This window comes from Haemaphysalis longicornis, unplaced genomic scaffold, assembly GCF_048455015.1.
Source record: "Haemaphysalis longicornis isolate Haplotype H1 unplaced genomic scaffold, Haemaphysalis longicornis Haplotype H1 scaffold_10, whole genome shotgun sequence".
In the NCBI taxonomy this organism is placed as follows: domain Eukaryota; kingdom Metazoa; phylum Arthropoda; class Arachnida; order Ixodida; family Ixodidae; genus Haemaphysalis; species Haemaphysalis longicornis.
In genome coordinates, this window is record NW_027526204.1 from 14,246,463 (window position 1) to 14,263,484 (window position 17,022).

A 17,022-nucleotide genomic window follows, 5' to 3' on the forward strand; every position below is an offset into this window, starting at 1 on the left:
TTTGTGCGACGCGGCCTACGTCATCGGGCTGGGGCGGGCGGGGGCTTATTGAAAAAGTGGGCTTCATGGCAGAGCACAGGGTCGTCTTCCCTGCAAAGCCAAAATACTTTTCTGCTGGCGTCGCCTGCAAGCTTTTCCGGGGCCCGGCCACCCCTTCCACTGTCCCCCGTCCCGGCAGAGGTAGGGACGTGCAGGAGCAGAAAGACGGCCATTGTCGCGAGACACGCTAATTGCCTCCCGATGGGGCCCACAAAAGCCCAGCGAGAAGGGGACGAAAAGAAAAGGCGCGCCCACTCAGCATAACTTCCCGGCTTATCCTTTGTAGTGGCTGGGCAGCAGAGTTCACTAACCGCAACTTACCAAATTTTCATAGCCACCCCTCACAACGAGTTTACTTCAGGGTAAAGAGCTTAAAGTAGTGCCACACAGCATGCCCGTGTTTGTGTCAGTTCGCGCAGCGACATCAAATAGCGATGCATATTTTGCGGTAGAATGAGAACAGATTGTTCGGTAAATTGTGGACAAAGATAACGTAAACTTATGTTTATAAGTTACAGTCTTTATTTGCAAGCAAGTTCGACGGAGGTTGAATGATACCTACCCCGCACTATTTTCGAAAGCGCCTGTAAACTGAAACTGCTGTGTTCTCAGTCAGCTTTTTTTTCTCACTGCACCCACGTGCATGGTACTGCGCGCATGATCCTGACCACGCTTCTCTTCGTGCCTGTCATTTGTCACTCTGCCGGGATGGTGCGCACTAAATTTGTGATGCCGAGCAAGTGATCAGTTCCGTGGTGTCGCAGAAATTACACACCAGAGTGTAAAGTGCCGGTGCTTCGGTTTCCTCAAGAGGACGAGTTGCGACGAAAATGGATAGGTGCGATACGCCGAGAAGACTTTCAACCTACACTGAACTCCAGGGTGAGCTCCTACTGAAGCATGTGCTATGGTGCAGTACAAGCATTTTGCTTAAAGGGGCACTGACACAAAAATTTTGCATCTTGCGCTTAATTAAAAAGCGACCGTGGATGTAACCAGAGTCCTTCAATGTAAAACATTGAAAGACTCTGATGTAACGCAGGCGCTGCGAGTGCAAATGCTACCGCGGCTAAAGAACGACGCGCGACGCTCGAGACGGTGGGTGGCAAGACGCGCGCTGGGAGCAGCCGGCCGGTCTGCCTACAGGTCCGCCTACAGATGTGTTCGGCTTAGCACTGCGGCGGATATTCCAGTGCCGCTCTCGTAAGCGGTGCAGATGACAATTTTTAATGCAACCCGCCATCGCATCATTAACTCCTTTCTCATGTAAGCCACCATGGTCGGGACTTGGGGACAATTTTGTGCAGAGGTAACAAGCTATCACTCGAGCTACCTGCGCCGGCCTGGGCCACTTCGCGGCCGTGGCCGCCGCCTGCACAGCGACCGTGCGGCTAGCTCAGTGGGCTTTTCGTGCTTCCGGCGCGTTTTCGCATCCAATGGTAATAAACAGTAACAGAAACAGAGTGCCTGGAATCGCTGTAGAACTTTGGTCGCGGCCAGCTGCCCGATGAGCTGACGAAATCACGGCACCTCCGCCGCCAACGATCGGGTCGTCCGTTCTCGAGAGCAGAAGCTCCGCCCTCCGGCCCTCCGATTGGAGCGGCGAGCCGGGCGAGCCGGCGAAAAACGCCGGCAGTGCGGAAGCGGCAAACACAAACTCGTGACGTGTTGGATGTTGTTTATTTACACAATAACCTCGGGATGTCGATTGCGCGTGGTCCTCTGCTGGCTGCTCGGTTGCGTTTCGCACACTTTAAAATTGATTTTAAATATGTTCTAGGCTGTATTCGCCGCTGATATTTTGCAGATGATGTATATGTGTTCCCACCAATCTATCTCCGAAGTTATCTCGCCTTCAAAATTTTGTGTCAGTGCCCCTTTAAGAACTTCTGTTGCCGACTGAATGACAAGATCGCAGACGCTAGCGAAAAAACAAAAGAAAGTAAGCTTCAAACGCTGAGCAAGTGAGTCACTGTGTTCACAGCAGCACTGGTGTTCTTTTAGCGCAATAAATCTGTTTAAAGTCATCACAAATGTATTTGCAGTGATCGATCTCCATGCTTTTAAAAGATAGCTGGCATCATTAGGACGTTTCGCTGCAAAAAAAAAGGTTGCTTGCCGAGAAGTCACAAAGACAGTCCTAATAACACATGTTTCACTAATCTAGATGTATTAATTCCCCTAGAAATACTTTACGCGCGGTAGCAAAAAGTAAATGGCTCAGGATTGACGTGAACTGGTTCATAAAAAAATTCGAGTAATTTTGTGGTTATACTTTTATCTGAATGTGGAGCAACATGCCCTCAAATTTAGGATAAGCGCAATAGTTCAACATGGTCGCATCGTTTCCTGCGAAATATGATAAGTAGTCCTGACCCCTTCGAGTTTCAGCGTAGTGTGTAAAGGACTGCTTCTAATGGGTTTCAAAAAAATTAAAAGTCGTTATTGAGGTGAAAATTTCTCTTACCGACTCACTCTTTTTACAGGCATCGGCTGCAGACACGTCCGTGCACAATAGAACATTTTTCATTATCCTTATAATGGCGTCCACGAATGATCAGCCAGTTAGTCATATAATAATCCTGTTTTACGGTCCTGCTGTGCATTACGCTCTCACAGCACTTTTTGTCACATGGCAGTGAACTTGAATATGGTGTGCATGTTACAACAAAATATTCGTAATGATGTTGTTCGTACTTGACAAAAAGAACATATTTAAAATAAGGACAGGTAAAATTGAAATTTAGCTTTACGTTGAGTCTTTTAGCATGTATTGCATTGTACTGCCCAAAAACTATCCAAAACGAGCTCGTGTGCTTCGTGTGTTAATGTTTTGTGCTTATAACTTCACTTCAAAACTATCTAACTTCTCCTCGTTTGCGGTTGTAGCTGAAAACGTTAGAGTTAGTTGCAAGTTCAGCACATTTAAATCCCATGTATGCACAACGATGTAATCAATGAGGAGTCTCCTATTGTCTGACGGATTTATAGTTAGTGCGGTTAATGGTTAGACAAGAAAGTATTCGCGAGCAACAGTGCAAACGATTTTTGTGGCCACCGATATGTTTACTCAAACAACACAGCTTGGGGTTACATGGTCGGCAAACTATGGAGTCATGTCCAAGCACGGGTACAGAAACAATACTACGACCCCACAATTTTTGCAATGACACGGCACTAAACCTGTTCAGTGCCTCCGCCTCCGTGCTCTGCGGGCGGTGCGCGGCCGCCCCAGCTGTGTGACGTCACGGCGGCACTCCGCAGGCCTTGAAGGTCTAGGTGGCTTGAAAGTCTAGGTGGTGTTGCACGCGCCCGCAGATGTTGGGCGAGAGTGTTCGCCATAGGAGAGACGGTAGAAGGGGTGAGCGGAGGAGAGACGCAGCTGTGCGGACGCGGACGACTACGACGACGGACGCAGGACAGGGCCCCCGGCAAGAGATGCTCCTCTCAGCGTCGCATCTAGAATTGTGTGCACTTTTTTATGGATGAAGAGTCTAGCCAGGAAATTTTATCTATCGTCCACCGCTGTAAACATGATGATCTAAAAACAGTTCTAAGGATCGGTAGCTTTGCATTGCTTCAATAATTCAGTGCATTCAAGGGAGCACGGTTCGCACATTTGAGAGGGAAGGCCGCCAGGTGGCCAAAGCGAGTGGACGCGTCTTCACATCGCTCTCGCTTCGAGATCGCCCATGCCCTCAACGAAGCGATTTAGCCACCGAAAACGTGCGCCAACATCACCAGCTACCCGTCCGCTATCACCGCATACCAACCAAGGTGAGCTGAGATCATCGAAACTTGCACAACAAGCGTTCGTCGCAGCCGCTCGCTTCGGCAGCGGCGCCTGCCGGTTTTGCCAACCACGCGGGCGTTCGCTCGGCGCGACGCACATCGCCTGCACCCAGTACCCTCCGTGATACGCACCACGCCATGGTATACACCGTAGAAGGACAGCCAATAGACCCAGCAACCCTAGATGAACCCGGATGGGTTCGCATCCGCCGTCAAGCCAAAACACCGAACCTCCAAAACGCCGGCAGTCAGCTACTCTCAACCAAAGAACCCATGCACAGCACCACGACCGGCAAGCACGCCCACAAGCGCAGAGAACTGCCTAAAAAGAAACCACCTCCGCCTGCAGAACCTCTGCCAGAAGACGACATCAAAATCGTGCTACGACCCCAAGGCGGTCTGGACCTCCAAACCGTTCCTGCAGCATCCCTTGCAGACCTCTCCCAAAGGCAAGCAAATATCACTCAGAACAATGAGGATCAACTCCGAGTCAACCAGAAATCTAACTTCATTGTGATCAGCACCCCGTCAGAAGCGCGAGCCAAGCAATACCTCCAACAAACGACCCTTCAATACCAAGGAGCAACATACCTCCTCTCCAACCACATCCCCCCACCGTCCAACACCTGTGTTGGTGTCATATTCAATGTCCCAACAGAGGGCGATGCAAGCACCATACTCAGAAGCCTAGCTGACTACAACCCAGCGCTTCACATACTGGATGCCAAAAGACTTCACAACTCCTCATTGGTGCAAATACTCTTCAACGGAAGAACAACACCATACTGGGTACGCTGCAGGGCAGCGATCGTACGCTGCTACCCTTTCAAGAGGAAATCCGAAGGCTGCTTTAACTGCTGGCGACCCGGCCACAGACAGGACGTCTGCCCCCACACGCCCCCTACGCCTCGATGCACCAAGTGCGGCTCCACCACACCGACAGAAAACCACCCGTGCAACCCCAACTGCATTCTCTGCGGAGGCTCCCACTTCACCGGAGCATCGTGTTGTCCCCGCCGCTTCCAACCACGACGTCCCCACCAACCACCCATCGTCGCCCTAGTCTCCCAGGCTGAGCACCAACCACAAGCAAGAGAAAACTCCACAAAGAAGCAAGACCCCAACCGTGAAGAGTTGACGTACAGATATGCCCTTCAACATTCACCCAGCCGATCATCTCAAGGCAGAAACACGCAGGTGAGCCCCCAAGGCTTTCCCAAACCGTTACTCAACACGCCTCCGACAACACAACCCCAAACAACTCAAACTCACGCACACCAAGCACTTATCAAAGAAATACAGGCCCTACGAGCTGAAATTCTAAAGCTGCGGCAAGAAAACACCCAGCTCAAAGAACAGAATCTCTTACTGAGACAACAACAACTACACTCATCCTCTGAAGAAGAGACATGCAACCAACAATCATCTCACGAACCCTCCCAAACAAAATCCTCACCACTCATACGAAGGGCAACGACAGAGAGCGGTAATTCTGCAGTGTCAATAGATATTGCCCAAGAACTACGAACAGAGCGACAAGAGTATCTGCAACTTCACGACTCAGTCAAAGCTGCACAAGCCGCCATGCAGGAATCTATAACGGCTCTACACAATGAACTAATGACATGCATGAAAGAACTTCTACCACAACGACTAGCAATGCCAACACCCGACCCATCTGCCAGTACCCCCCTACCAATCGAAATGGAAGCAGATGCCGACCTATAAAACACACTCTGCCTGGCAATGGAATTGTGGGGGTGCCGCGTCGGTAGAAGGCAGCATCCCAACGTAAAACATAACTGTTTATTAACGTGGAAGCAGCAGCGGGGCAAGCATGCCGGCCTGCGCTCGAAAAGTTAGAGGAACAATCATAATCTCGAGCTTAGCGGCTTGGGTTTTATCGACCCCAGTGGTGACGTAAGCCTCCGGCGAAACTGCGGTGTCGCTGTCCCTTATCGGAAACGTGTTGCAGCGAGTGGCCGTGTCACGCTGGGCTAAACAGTGATGAGACGGAGGCTGCGCAGGTTTGTGCGCAGTGGTCGCCACATCACCCCCCCCCCCCGCGGAGTACAGAGCCCTCAGGGTCTGTCGAAATCTGGGAGGCGTACCAGACGTCCAGAGCGTGTCGTGAAAGGAGCGGGCTGCGACGTCGGCGGCTGTGGAAGGGTGCCTGTGGGAGGAGTGGAGCTGCCCGGTTCGTTCGCAGCGATGTATGCGGGCTTGAGTCGGTCAATCGATACACGGACGTCGTTCCCGTGCAGGCGCAGTGTGAAGTTCTTGTCGTCGCGACGAACGACTAGGTGGGGTCCGCTATAGGGGGGCTGGAAAGGCCGGTGGACGGTGTCGTCGCGGAGTAAAGCGTGCGTGCAGAATGCTAGCTCCTTGAACACAAAAGGTGTAGGCTTGCTGTGTTGGGCTGCAGGTGACGGGCGTAAGGTGGCGATGGTGCGTCGGAGCCGGGCGACGAAGTCGGTGGGGTCTGACGGCATAGTGCTGGATGGCAGAGCTGCGAGAAATTCACCTGGGAGACGGAGTGGTTCCCCGTAGACGAGCTCTGCTGGTGTAGCGTGGATGTCCGGCTTGAAGGTGGCGCGAAGACCGAGGATGATGGCAGGGATGGCCTCGAGCCAGGTCGAGTCCGGGTGGCACATAATGGCTGCCTTGAACTGTCGGTGGAAACGCTCGATCATGCCGTTGGCGCAGGGGTGGTAACTGGTGGTCCTCAAGCGTTCAAAACCGATAGTCAGCCTGAGGAGCCTGAATAGGTGCGATTCGAACTGTCGTCCTTGGTCGGTGGTTACACGGCGGGGGGCGCCGAAACGAGCAATCCAACCGGTGAAGAAGGCCGAGGCGACGTCTTCTGCGGTGATTCCCTCGAGAGGCCATGCCTCGGGCCATCGAGTGTATCGGTCGATAGCAGTGAGACAGTAGCGGTAGGGTCCAGCCTGGGGAAAGGGTCCTATGATGTCGAGGTGGACGTGCTCGAACCGACCAGAGGGCTGAGGGAATGTTCCGAGTGGGGACGTGACGTGCCTGGTGATTTTGGCACGTTGGCAGTGAATGCAGGAGCGCGCCCACGTGCGACAATCGCGCTGCATAGAGGGCCAGACATAGCGGTCAGCTACGAGACGTGTAGAGGCGCGTATGCCGGGATGGCTGAGGTTGTGGAGCTGGTTGAAAACACCACGGCGATGGGACAGTGGCACATAGGGCCTGCTTCGTCCTGTCGACGTGTCGCAACAGATTGAGGTTGCCGACCCTGGAATGGGGACTTCTTGTAGCTGTAGTGAGGACGTGCCCTTGAGGAGTTCCTGCAGTTCGGCATCCGTGGTCTGAGCCTCGGCGAGGACGTCCGCTGTTATCTGCGCCGAGCTGATGGTGGCTACACGTGAAAGCGCGTCGGCGACCACGTTGTCTTTCCCGCTGACATGTTGGATGTCGGTGGTGAACTGTGCGATGAACGAGAGTTGGTTCTGCTGAACAGGCGGGAGTTTGTCGCGGCGATGAGAGAAGGCGTAGGTGAGGGGCTTGTGGTCGGTATAGATGGTGCAGTTCTGTGCTTCGAGAATATGGCGAAAGTGTTGCACTGCTTCGTATATCGCCAGAAGTTCTCTGTAGTAGGCTGGCAAATTGGTCGGGCCGGTGGTCGTGGTTTCGTCAGTGGAACTGGCGACTGAAGGGGTCGTTTTCGGGGTTGCGAGTTTCTTCGAGAAGAAAGCCAAGGGATGCCAGGTGTTGTCCACGGGTTGCATGAGGGCGGCGCCGATGGCGAAACTAGATGCGTCCTTGAAGAGTCCCAAGGGAGCGTCTGGCACAGGGTGGGTGAGGAGCATGGCGGTGCAGAGGGCGGTTTTGCAATCTTCGAAGGTTTTCGCTAACGTTGGTGTCCACGTGACGGGTTGGTTTCCTCGTAGCCCAGCCAAAGCATCGTGGAGGTGAGCCTGGTGTTCGGCTGCGTGTGGCAAAAAACGCCTGTAGAAGTTCAGCATGCCGAGGAAACGGCGAAGGTCTTTAGCGGTGGTGGGTCGAGGGTAACTTTGCAGGTCCGAGATGCGTTGGGGCAAGGGCCGAATGCCCTCAGACGAAACTTCGTGGCCAAGGAAATGGACGACGGAAGTGCCTAGCGTGCTTTTTGGATATTGACGAGTAGACCGTGGTCATCGAGGCGTTCGAACAGCAGTCGAAGGTGCCTGTGGGGCTCTTCGGTGTCGCGGGAAAATACCAGTATGTCGTCAAGGTAAACGAAACAGAAGTCGAGGCCGCGAACGACATCGTCGATGAAACGCTGAAAGGTTTGTCCAGCGTTCCGCAGGCCGAAGCTCATGAAGGGAAACTCGAACAACCCAAAGGGTGTGATGATAGCGGTTTTCGGGACATCATCCTGATTCACGGGTATCTGTGTGTAGGCCTTCACCAAGTCTAGCACAGAGAACACGTGGCAGCCATGAATGCGAGGGGCGAAGTCCTGTATGTGGCAGACGGGGTACCTGTCCGGGATGGTGCGAGCGTTTAGGGCGCGGTAGTCCCCACAGGGCCGCCAGCCTTCGGTCTTCTTCGGGACAAGGTGGAGTGGTGAAGCCCATGGACTGTCAGAGCGGCGGGCGGTTCCTTCGCGGAGCATGGCCTCGAACTCTGCTTTGCCTATGCGCATGCGGTCCGGGGCAAGGCGACGGGCACGGCAGAAAACTGGGGGACCTGAAGTGGTCCGGATGTAGTGCACGGTGGTGTGCTGCACTTTGCGTGGCAGTCCGCTGGGGCGCGTCAAACCGGGAAATTCGGCGAGGATGGCATGGTACGGCGAGGGATTGTCAATGCTGAGTACTTTGATGCTTGGCTGTTGGGCGGTCGTTCGCTGGCCTGGTGTGGAGTGTCCCGTTGTCGCGTCGATTAGCTAGACGTTGCGGCAGTCCGGAAGGAGGTTGTAGTGAGCCAGAAAGTCTGAGCCGATGATTCTCGGCGACGTCGGCGATGACAAAGTTCCAGTGAAAGTCGCGGCATAGGTTCTTGAGCTGGATGTGCAGGCGCAGCGAGCCGTACGTCTTGATTGTGGACTGGTTCGCCGCGCTGAGCTCGAAAGATGTCGGCGGACGAGGGCCTTGAAGGTGGTGTCGCGGGTAGCAGCAAACGTCGGAACCGCTGTCGACCAGGTAACGCTGCTTCGTGATTTGGTCGGTGACGAAGATGCGATGGCCTCCGGGTTGGCAGCTTGCGGCCGTCTCTACGAGCTGCCGCTGTCGTTTTCCGCATATCCCACGGAACAGGGTGAACGACACTGCCGGGCTTTGTCACCGAAGCGTCGGTGGTAGTAGCACGGACCGTTGATGTCCGGTTGTGGTGACGAGGTGGCGTTACGGTCGCGGCTTTGCGAATGGCGGCGCTGTGGCGACGGAAGACGTTCATCCAGGTGTTGTTGGATGGAGGTGAGCCGTCGATCGATGTCGTCGATACGGCGTGTAAAGTCCGTGGTGTTCAGCGGTGCGGCGACAGCCTGGATGGTGGGCGACAACTGCGGCGAGGAGGCCTCGACGACGCGATCAGCAATCTCCGCAAGTTCGTCGAGAGGTAGCTTGACCTGAGCCTGCAGAATCGCCTGGGCGTGCGGCGGGAGCCGTTGAAGCCAAAGCGATCGCAGGAAAGAATCCTGGACTTGCATGTTGCCCGCGAGCGCACGCAAGTGGTGCAGGAGCTGCGAAGGTTTGCGCTCAGCGAGCTCTGCTGACTGCAGTTGTCGTGTCTTCTGTTCTTCCGAGAGTGACAAGCGGCGGATAAGTGCAGTCTTCAGATGTTCGTACAGATTGTCCGTTGGTGGGTTGGCAAGGATATCCCGGACCTCGTTGGCGTAACGTGCGTCCAAGTGAGCGACGACGTAATCGTAGCGGGTCCGGTCTTGCGTGATGCGCGCCAAGGAGAACTGGGCCTCGACCTGGGCGAACCAGACCTTGGGCGAGTCCGCCCAAAACGGCGGAAGCTTGACAGCAACACGCCAGGAAGCAGCGTGCGGGAAGGCTTCTGTAGGAGCTCTGACGTCCTCAGCGGAGCCGGTAGGCACGTCCTCGTTTGCGGGGGCGTTGCGAGATTGTTGCTGTTGCTTGGTTTGTTGCAGTTCCTGTTGAAGGTGTTGTACTTGCTGGCGGAGAGCGGTGAGGGCTTCTGCGTCGGCCATGGCGGTGCGGTTAGTTCGTTTTCCGGGTCACCAGATGTGGGGGTGCCGCGTCGGTAAAAGGCAGCATCCCAACGTAAAACGTAACTGTTTATTAACGTGGAAGCAGCAGCGGGGCAAGCATGCCGGCCTGGGCTCGAAAAGTTAGAGGAACAATCATAATCTCGAGCTTAGCGGCTTGGGTTTTATCGACCCCAGTGGTGACGTAAGCCTCCGGCGAAACTGCGGTGTCGCTGTCCCTTATCGGAAACGTGTTGCAGCGAGTGGCCGTGTCACGCTGGGCTAAACAGTGACGAGACGGAGGCTGCGCAGGTTTGTGCGCAGTGGTCGCCACATAATTGTAGAGACTATCGCGCCAAACGCCCCGCGCTCCAAACACACCTGTTAACCATTCATAACCCCCCCCCCCCACGGTTATAGCACGGCAAGAAACAGGTACTATTGTGAAACTATCGGGATATCAGACCTTTCAAACGCCCGAATACCCCCAAATAGCAACACTCGTATAACGCAATATAAGCGCAGAACACCGGGGCTTTTCAAATATCAATATTCCACATAACTTCGTCACACTATATCCTCTTCAACCCGACCACACAAAATTACACGTGCTCAATCTATACAGCTCCCCAAAAAACCCCCAGCACAATTTCAAACACGTTCTCATTGAAGCACTACGAGAAGCAGGCAGTCAACCCCTCCTGGTCAAGGGGGATTTCAATGCCCCACACGTGGCATGGGGCTACACGCGAACAACAAAAAAAGGCCGGCTCCTCTGGGAAACAATACAAGAACTACAGCTGACTCTACACAACGAACCAGACATACCCACGTGCATAGACAACACCGCACAAAGTGACACAGCACCTGATCTCGTATTTTCCCATCGCCTACATGGCATAACCTGGACACCCACACTAAACACACTTGGCAGTGACCATTACATTCTTGAAACAACCCTCGCGTACATATCTGCCCTAATAAAAAAAACCGGAACAAAAACACATCACTGATTGGGACGGCTTCCGAACCTCGACCCTAAACGTTTCACCGCCATCCAACCAAACAGACGAAGAGCTAGAACGGTGGCTCAACCAAATAATGCAGGCAAAGGAAGAGAACGAAAAACTTGTTGATCCCGAACTACCAGTTCCCTACGTCGATTCACGCATACAGCATTTGTGGGAGGCGTACCGCAGCATAGAACTCCGGTGAAGAACCGGCGAACACAGAAAGGCCCCCAAAAAACGCCTAAAAAAACAAAAAAACAGGGAGATCATAGAACATGCCGCGCAACTAACCCGAGCACAGTGGCACCAAGTATGCGACGAAATGAGGGGAGGACTGTCCATGAAGCGCACCTGGGCCCTCCTGCGCCAACTCATGGACCCCGCAGCTTCTAAATCACGCACTACGCAGCGCATAACCCAACGACTGCATACGCAGGCCACCACGGTACAACAACTCATGCAGACACTACGAAACATGCACATCCCCTCAGCAGCGAGTACCTCCCCACCCGACCCAATATATCGAGGCGATCCAAACCCCACACTAGACACAGAAATCACAACTGCAGAGGTACACAGCGCAATTTTAAAGCTCCGACGCGGAACAGCTCCCGGCTCCGACAAAATCACCAACAAGATACTAAAACACCTAGACGATCAAGCCCTCGACGCAATCACCACACTCTTCAACCACCACTGGACGGCAGGGACCCTTCCAACCACATGGAAACATTCCAACATCTCGCTAATCCCTAAACCTTCAAAACCAATCGAACTAAAAAACCTCCGTCCAATTTCCCTTACGTCTTGCTTAGGAAAACTTCTGGAGCACATAATACATAACAGAATAACGAGACACCTCGAAGAACAAGACCTCCTCCCACCCAACCTCATAGGGTTTCGGGCATGGCTATCAACTTACCACGACAAATTTACCACGAATTCAAATTTACCACGACATCGTTCAAGCTCCTTCCAAAAAAGACAATGCCGCGATCCTCGCCTTAGACCTACACAAGGCCTTTGATCACATGTACCACGCAGCAACACTACAAGCGATCACATCTCTCAACCTAGGGAAACGCACACACAAGTACGTGCTCACTTTTCTCACTGACAGGAATGCCACACTCAGATTAGGCCCCCTCATTTCTCCAACCTTCCCAATGCCAGCGAGAGGCACTCCTCAAGGCGCTGTCCTCTCACCCCTGCTTTTCAATCTGGCAATGATACCCACTGCACGCAGCCTGGAAAAAATACCGGAACTCAGATCTACAATATACGCAGACGACATTACACTATGGGTACCCCGCGGTAGCGACGCACATATCGAGGAAGTCCTCCAACTGGGAACCACAGCAGTCGCACACACAACACAGCAAGCCGGTCTCACATGCTCGGTGCACAAATCCGAACTCTTAATCCTACACCCTCCGCGAACAAAATATCCCGCCAAACACAACATCCATATATCAATTAATAATCCCCCATTCCGCATGTAAGTAACTTACGCATCCTAGGCCTTACGATTCAAGCAAATAGAAGCACAACCCTCACACAACGCGCCCTTCGAAATCACACTCTACAGACCATCGGACTCATAAAACGAATAACAAACAGACACCAGGGAATATCCGAAATGGAACGCCTCAGACTTGTGCAAAGCTTCATAATAAGCCGTTTCTGCTACCATCTACCATACGCGAATCTACCGAAAGCCAACAAAAACAACTTGGACGCACTACTCCGCAAAGCCTACAGAGCCGCGCTGCTACTGCCCCCCCCCCCCCGCCCAGACTGCGAGACTTCTCGCCCTGGGTGCGCATAACACCATTGACGAACTTGTGGAGGCCCGCAGAACAGCTCAAATAAACTGATTGTCTCAATCCCTCCCGGGACGAAGGATCCTCCAGCGGATTAACCTCAACCCACCAGTACCCCTCGACCCACCTCAGGTAATCCCAAACGACCTACGTCAACTTATCAAGATCAGGCTAATTCCTCGAAACATGCACACAACCTTCCATTCGGCCAGACGACAAGCTAGAGCAAGACACCACAACACCCACTACCCACCCTCGGAGCACACGGTGTACGTGGACGCAGCACAGAATCACTCCAAGGAAGCCTTCACTGCAGTAGTGCTTACCTCACTCACAGATGCACCAACCAATTGCATAACCGTTTTCACTAACCCCCCGGTGACAGCGGAGGAATCGGCAGTGGCCCTCGCCCTCACACAAACCCCCACCCCCATGAAAATTCTCACGGATTCCCAACAAGCACTTCGCAAATTTGCCAAAGGCACCATATCTAAACTAGCACTGCAAATCTTGCGAAAGAAGCCCCCCACCCAACCCGTGTCGCTGCTGTGGACCCCGGCCCACACTGGAATAGGCGGTACTGAGGCGGCCCACCCGCCCCGCCACTGTGTTCTTGCTTCCTCTCAATACAGTACCATTATCGTATGCTACGCGTTTTGGCAGGCGAAGCAGATGCAACATCGAGATGCAAGAATGATGCAATCGCGTCGTATTTATTTGCTTTGTCCAGGCAGATATAAATAAACTTCGAGGCGGAGCCTATTACCGCAAGTAAGTCTTCAAGCACGCGCGAAAGCATTATGAGATTTTATGAATGCGTTAAATGGCAAATAAATGCTGGCTAATCGAGTAGCTATGTATGTTGATTCATTGCGCCTGGCCAAAGCAGTGCGTGCTTCAAGGAGTAAGTAAACGCAGCGGCGGCGACGAGCGATGCGAAAATCGTAACTGAATGTGTGCAGAAAACGGATAGTGTGGGCTAGCGTATACTACTTATTTTGTGGCTGTAGTGTGGGCGGCGGCGGCAAGCGGTATGATGCGGTATATAACATGCCACTGGGACCCTCGCTCGCTTTTTGCTGGCCAGAAGCAGCGCGCAAGCTAGCGACAGCGGCGATACAATGAACTGTAGCGACGAGCGACGAGGACAGAGGACATTGGCGGCCGTGTATTAATTTTTTTTCGCTTGTCGCTGTTACCCAGTGCCCTCTGCTGTAGTACCTTTTGAGTTACGTTTTCGGCGTCACTTGTCGCCGTCACTAGAGTGAAGTATTCTAGTTCACTCTACCGTCACTGCATGCGGTCACCCCTTCATCTTAAGAAACTCGCCGCTTAAGCGAACACATGCGTTAAGCGCTAATCACGCTGTTACCGTAATTACCCGATTCTAACGCGCCCCCGATTCTAACGCGCACCCGATTTTCCAGGCAAAAAACTGAAAAAAACATGCACCTCCGTTTGTAACGCGCAAGGAACTTTGTGAGCAAGAAAAACAAATGCGAGAGAAACGGGCGATTTATTCCCCGAAATAATCTCACTCATCTCACTCCTCGTCGCTCTCCGAGAGGTCCTTGTCTCCTTCCGCTGACCGCAACATCTCGTCATCGGTGCCGCCGAGCGCGTTCGCGATGCCACTCTTCTGAACGAACGTTCAACCATGTTCGAGGGGATCGTGGCCCACGCCTCGCATGCCGATCCCGCGAGCTTCTCCAGAGGCATACGCTTCTTCTACAGAGGCATACGCTTCAGCAACCGCTCGCTGTGAACGCGTGGGAGCCGCTCGTAAGCCGCGGAAGCGGCGCACCTTCGTTGCCGCTGCTGCCATTGCTGTTATCAAGCACGCAAGTGGAATAATTTGATGATTTGTGTGAACGCAGAAAGAAAAGCCTAGGCACCTAGATCCGAAAAATTGTTGCTAAAATCTTTGGCGCCATCTTGAGATGGCGATGGCGATGGGTCGAACGAAATTTCAGCTGTTTCGGCAGTTTCTGTTTCGTATCCGATTCTAACGCGCATGCGATTTTTCGGCCTATTTTTGCGGAAAAAAGGTGCGCGTTAGAATCGGGTAAGTACGGTATTTGGACATATCTGTGATAGCCATTGAATGCCAGAAAGTGGCATCCCGAAAACGGAAAAGCATACCGAAAACAGAACTAACAAGCACTTCCGAGCCGAGAAGCCTAATCCATAGCCCTTTGTACACTCTTAATCTGGTTCCACGTAAGATCCACTTAGTAACTGGAACTTTTTTGCAAAAAAGTTCCAGTTATATATTTGGAACCGTGTTCCACATACCCTGAAAATTAAGTGGAACAGTGCACCACATATTTTCGCAACTAAATTATGTGGATCGGTGTTCCAAATAAAAGGGTAGTTTAAGTTACTGGAACAGTGATCCATGTAAAATGATGTAGAATTTATCCGGTGCGCCGTTCCAGGTACCTTCAGACCAGCTGTTTATATAAAACGGTGTTCCTACAGACATTGGGAAGCTGTCTATGGGACTCCACTTTTCCGATATTTCTGCTTTCCTGTCGGTATACACCGAGGTCATAATCCAGGCTGGCGGATGCATTGGTATCAGCAGGAAACCTCAAGCACCATTTTAACACAGCCTTGATATATGACCCGCAGTAATACCAACAATTGGAAAGCAGAAACCACCGCAGCAGTGTGGTCCCTGACAGTTCCCAACAGTTGCTTATCGGAGCACAGTTCTATATAAAAGTTGGTCTGAGGCACCTAGAGCGGCACACAGTCTTTGGCTTCACCCGCAGAATCCTGTGCTGGGTTTTAGCTGCATGTAAAAGAAACAATATACTTGCATTAAAATACGCACGAAACCAGCTATTATGACTCATACACTGCTTTTCAAGATACTATACAACTTTATTGGGTGTTAGTATGCATACATTTCAGATATGAATAGCTCTCTATTTTAAATTGCACAGAAAATGACCAACATACAAGGAATAACTAACATAACGATTACACTAGGCTCCAAGTGGCATTTTCACATATTCACCTTTACTCAAAAACATAGTTAATAAGGACGGTATTAGGGGCAACTGCTTCACAAATAAATAGACGTGCGCGTATACCGCGGCACTGACACAGACATTATACAACAGTGAGCATCTAATATGCTGTCTTATAAGATAAACCAAGGTACTTCAAAGGCGGAATTACCCATTGCGCTTGCCATACTATGTTTACGCATAACTGTTTGGGAAAATGCAGTCTGCTATTAAATTGTAAGGAAAGACCTAAAAACAAGCCATACACGGTTGTATTATCATCAAACCTACAACAGTGCAGTGCAAGAATTTTTAGAAAAGAACGCTCGAGCCAAGATTAACGATAAAACATTTTGACGCGACAGTTCACATGTGGCAGTATGCCACAATCAAAACATGATTATTAAAGATAGTAGTTTCCTGACACCAGACGTAAGTGTAACATCAAGCTATTTGTAGACAAAATAGACTTTATGAGCATCCTGAAAAGGTTTTTGACTTAAGACACGTTACTTGCCCAAACAATTTGTAGTTGTTTAAAAGAATTCATTCCAAGAAATCTCACAAAAGCCAACGCGAATCTTATATAATTTTGCAAACCAGGTAGCTGGGAGCATGTTACACATATTAAAATTTAACAAGCAGACTAATTATATACGTCATCAATTCAAGCGGAAACAAGTCAGACATCCTTAAGAAGCAAACAAGCCAGCGTTGAATCATACAGGTGACCAGTTTTACAAAGGAGGCTTAAAAGCATTTTTCCAGCCTCAACAGTTTACCTTAGGTAAAATTCAAAGTTGCGTGCTATAAAAACCCCCCCGCCTTGCTGTCAGTGTAATTGCGACCAAAGCCCTGCTTCTGCCAAGAAAGAAATGCAACTTTGTTCAAAGGAGAAAACTTGTTCAAGCCAAATACGCACATTTTAAATTCTTCTACGGCATGGGTGTCAGCTCACATACAGTACTAAAATGTATCAATGAAGGCGGAAGCCATCTGCGTAAATAAGCACTGACACTTTTGCATCAGCAGCAGCACTGCCATGAAAAAAAATATATCATGAGCTACGCTTGAATAATAAGGACGTTACAATGCGGGGCCATGAACTACATTAACACCCACTATAGATTCAAAGGCAGCCTGCGCATTGTGCCAATGATGAAAAATCGTAAAGCCAG

General features: G+C 51.6%; 1 protein-coding gene across 1 annotated transcript; it reads right to left on the reverse strand.

The window, feature by feature from the left end:
• Positions 1-7,954: 7,954 nt before the first annotated feature.
• LOC144159726 (uncharacterized) lies at positions 7,955-9,997 on the reverse strand. Its single transcript, XM_077691429.1, has 2 exons — positions 9,124-9,997; positions 7,955-8,691 (listed from the first exon to the last, which is right to left on the reverse strand). Exons 1-2 carry the CDS (start codon positions 9,995-9,997, stop codon positions 7,955-7,957), a joined length of 1,611 nt encoding a protein of 536 aa, XP_077547555.1.
• Positions 9,998-17,022: the final 7,025 nt, after the last annotated feature.

Bases quoted from the DNA above. Each gene is read 5' to 3' on its own strand.
- LOC144159726 (XM_077691429.1), bottom strand. From the start codon at position 9,997: ATGGCCGACGCAGAAGCCCTCACCGCTCTCCGCCAGCAAGTACAACAC. The intron at 8,692-9,123 runs GTGACAAAGCCC...ACTCCACACCAG, and splicing joins CTACTACCACCGACGCTTCG to GCCAGCGAACGACCGCCCAA.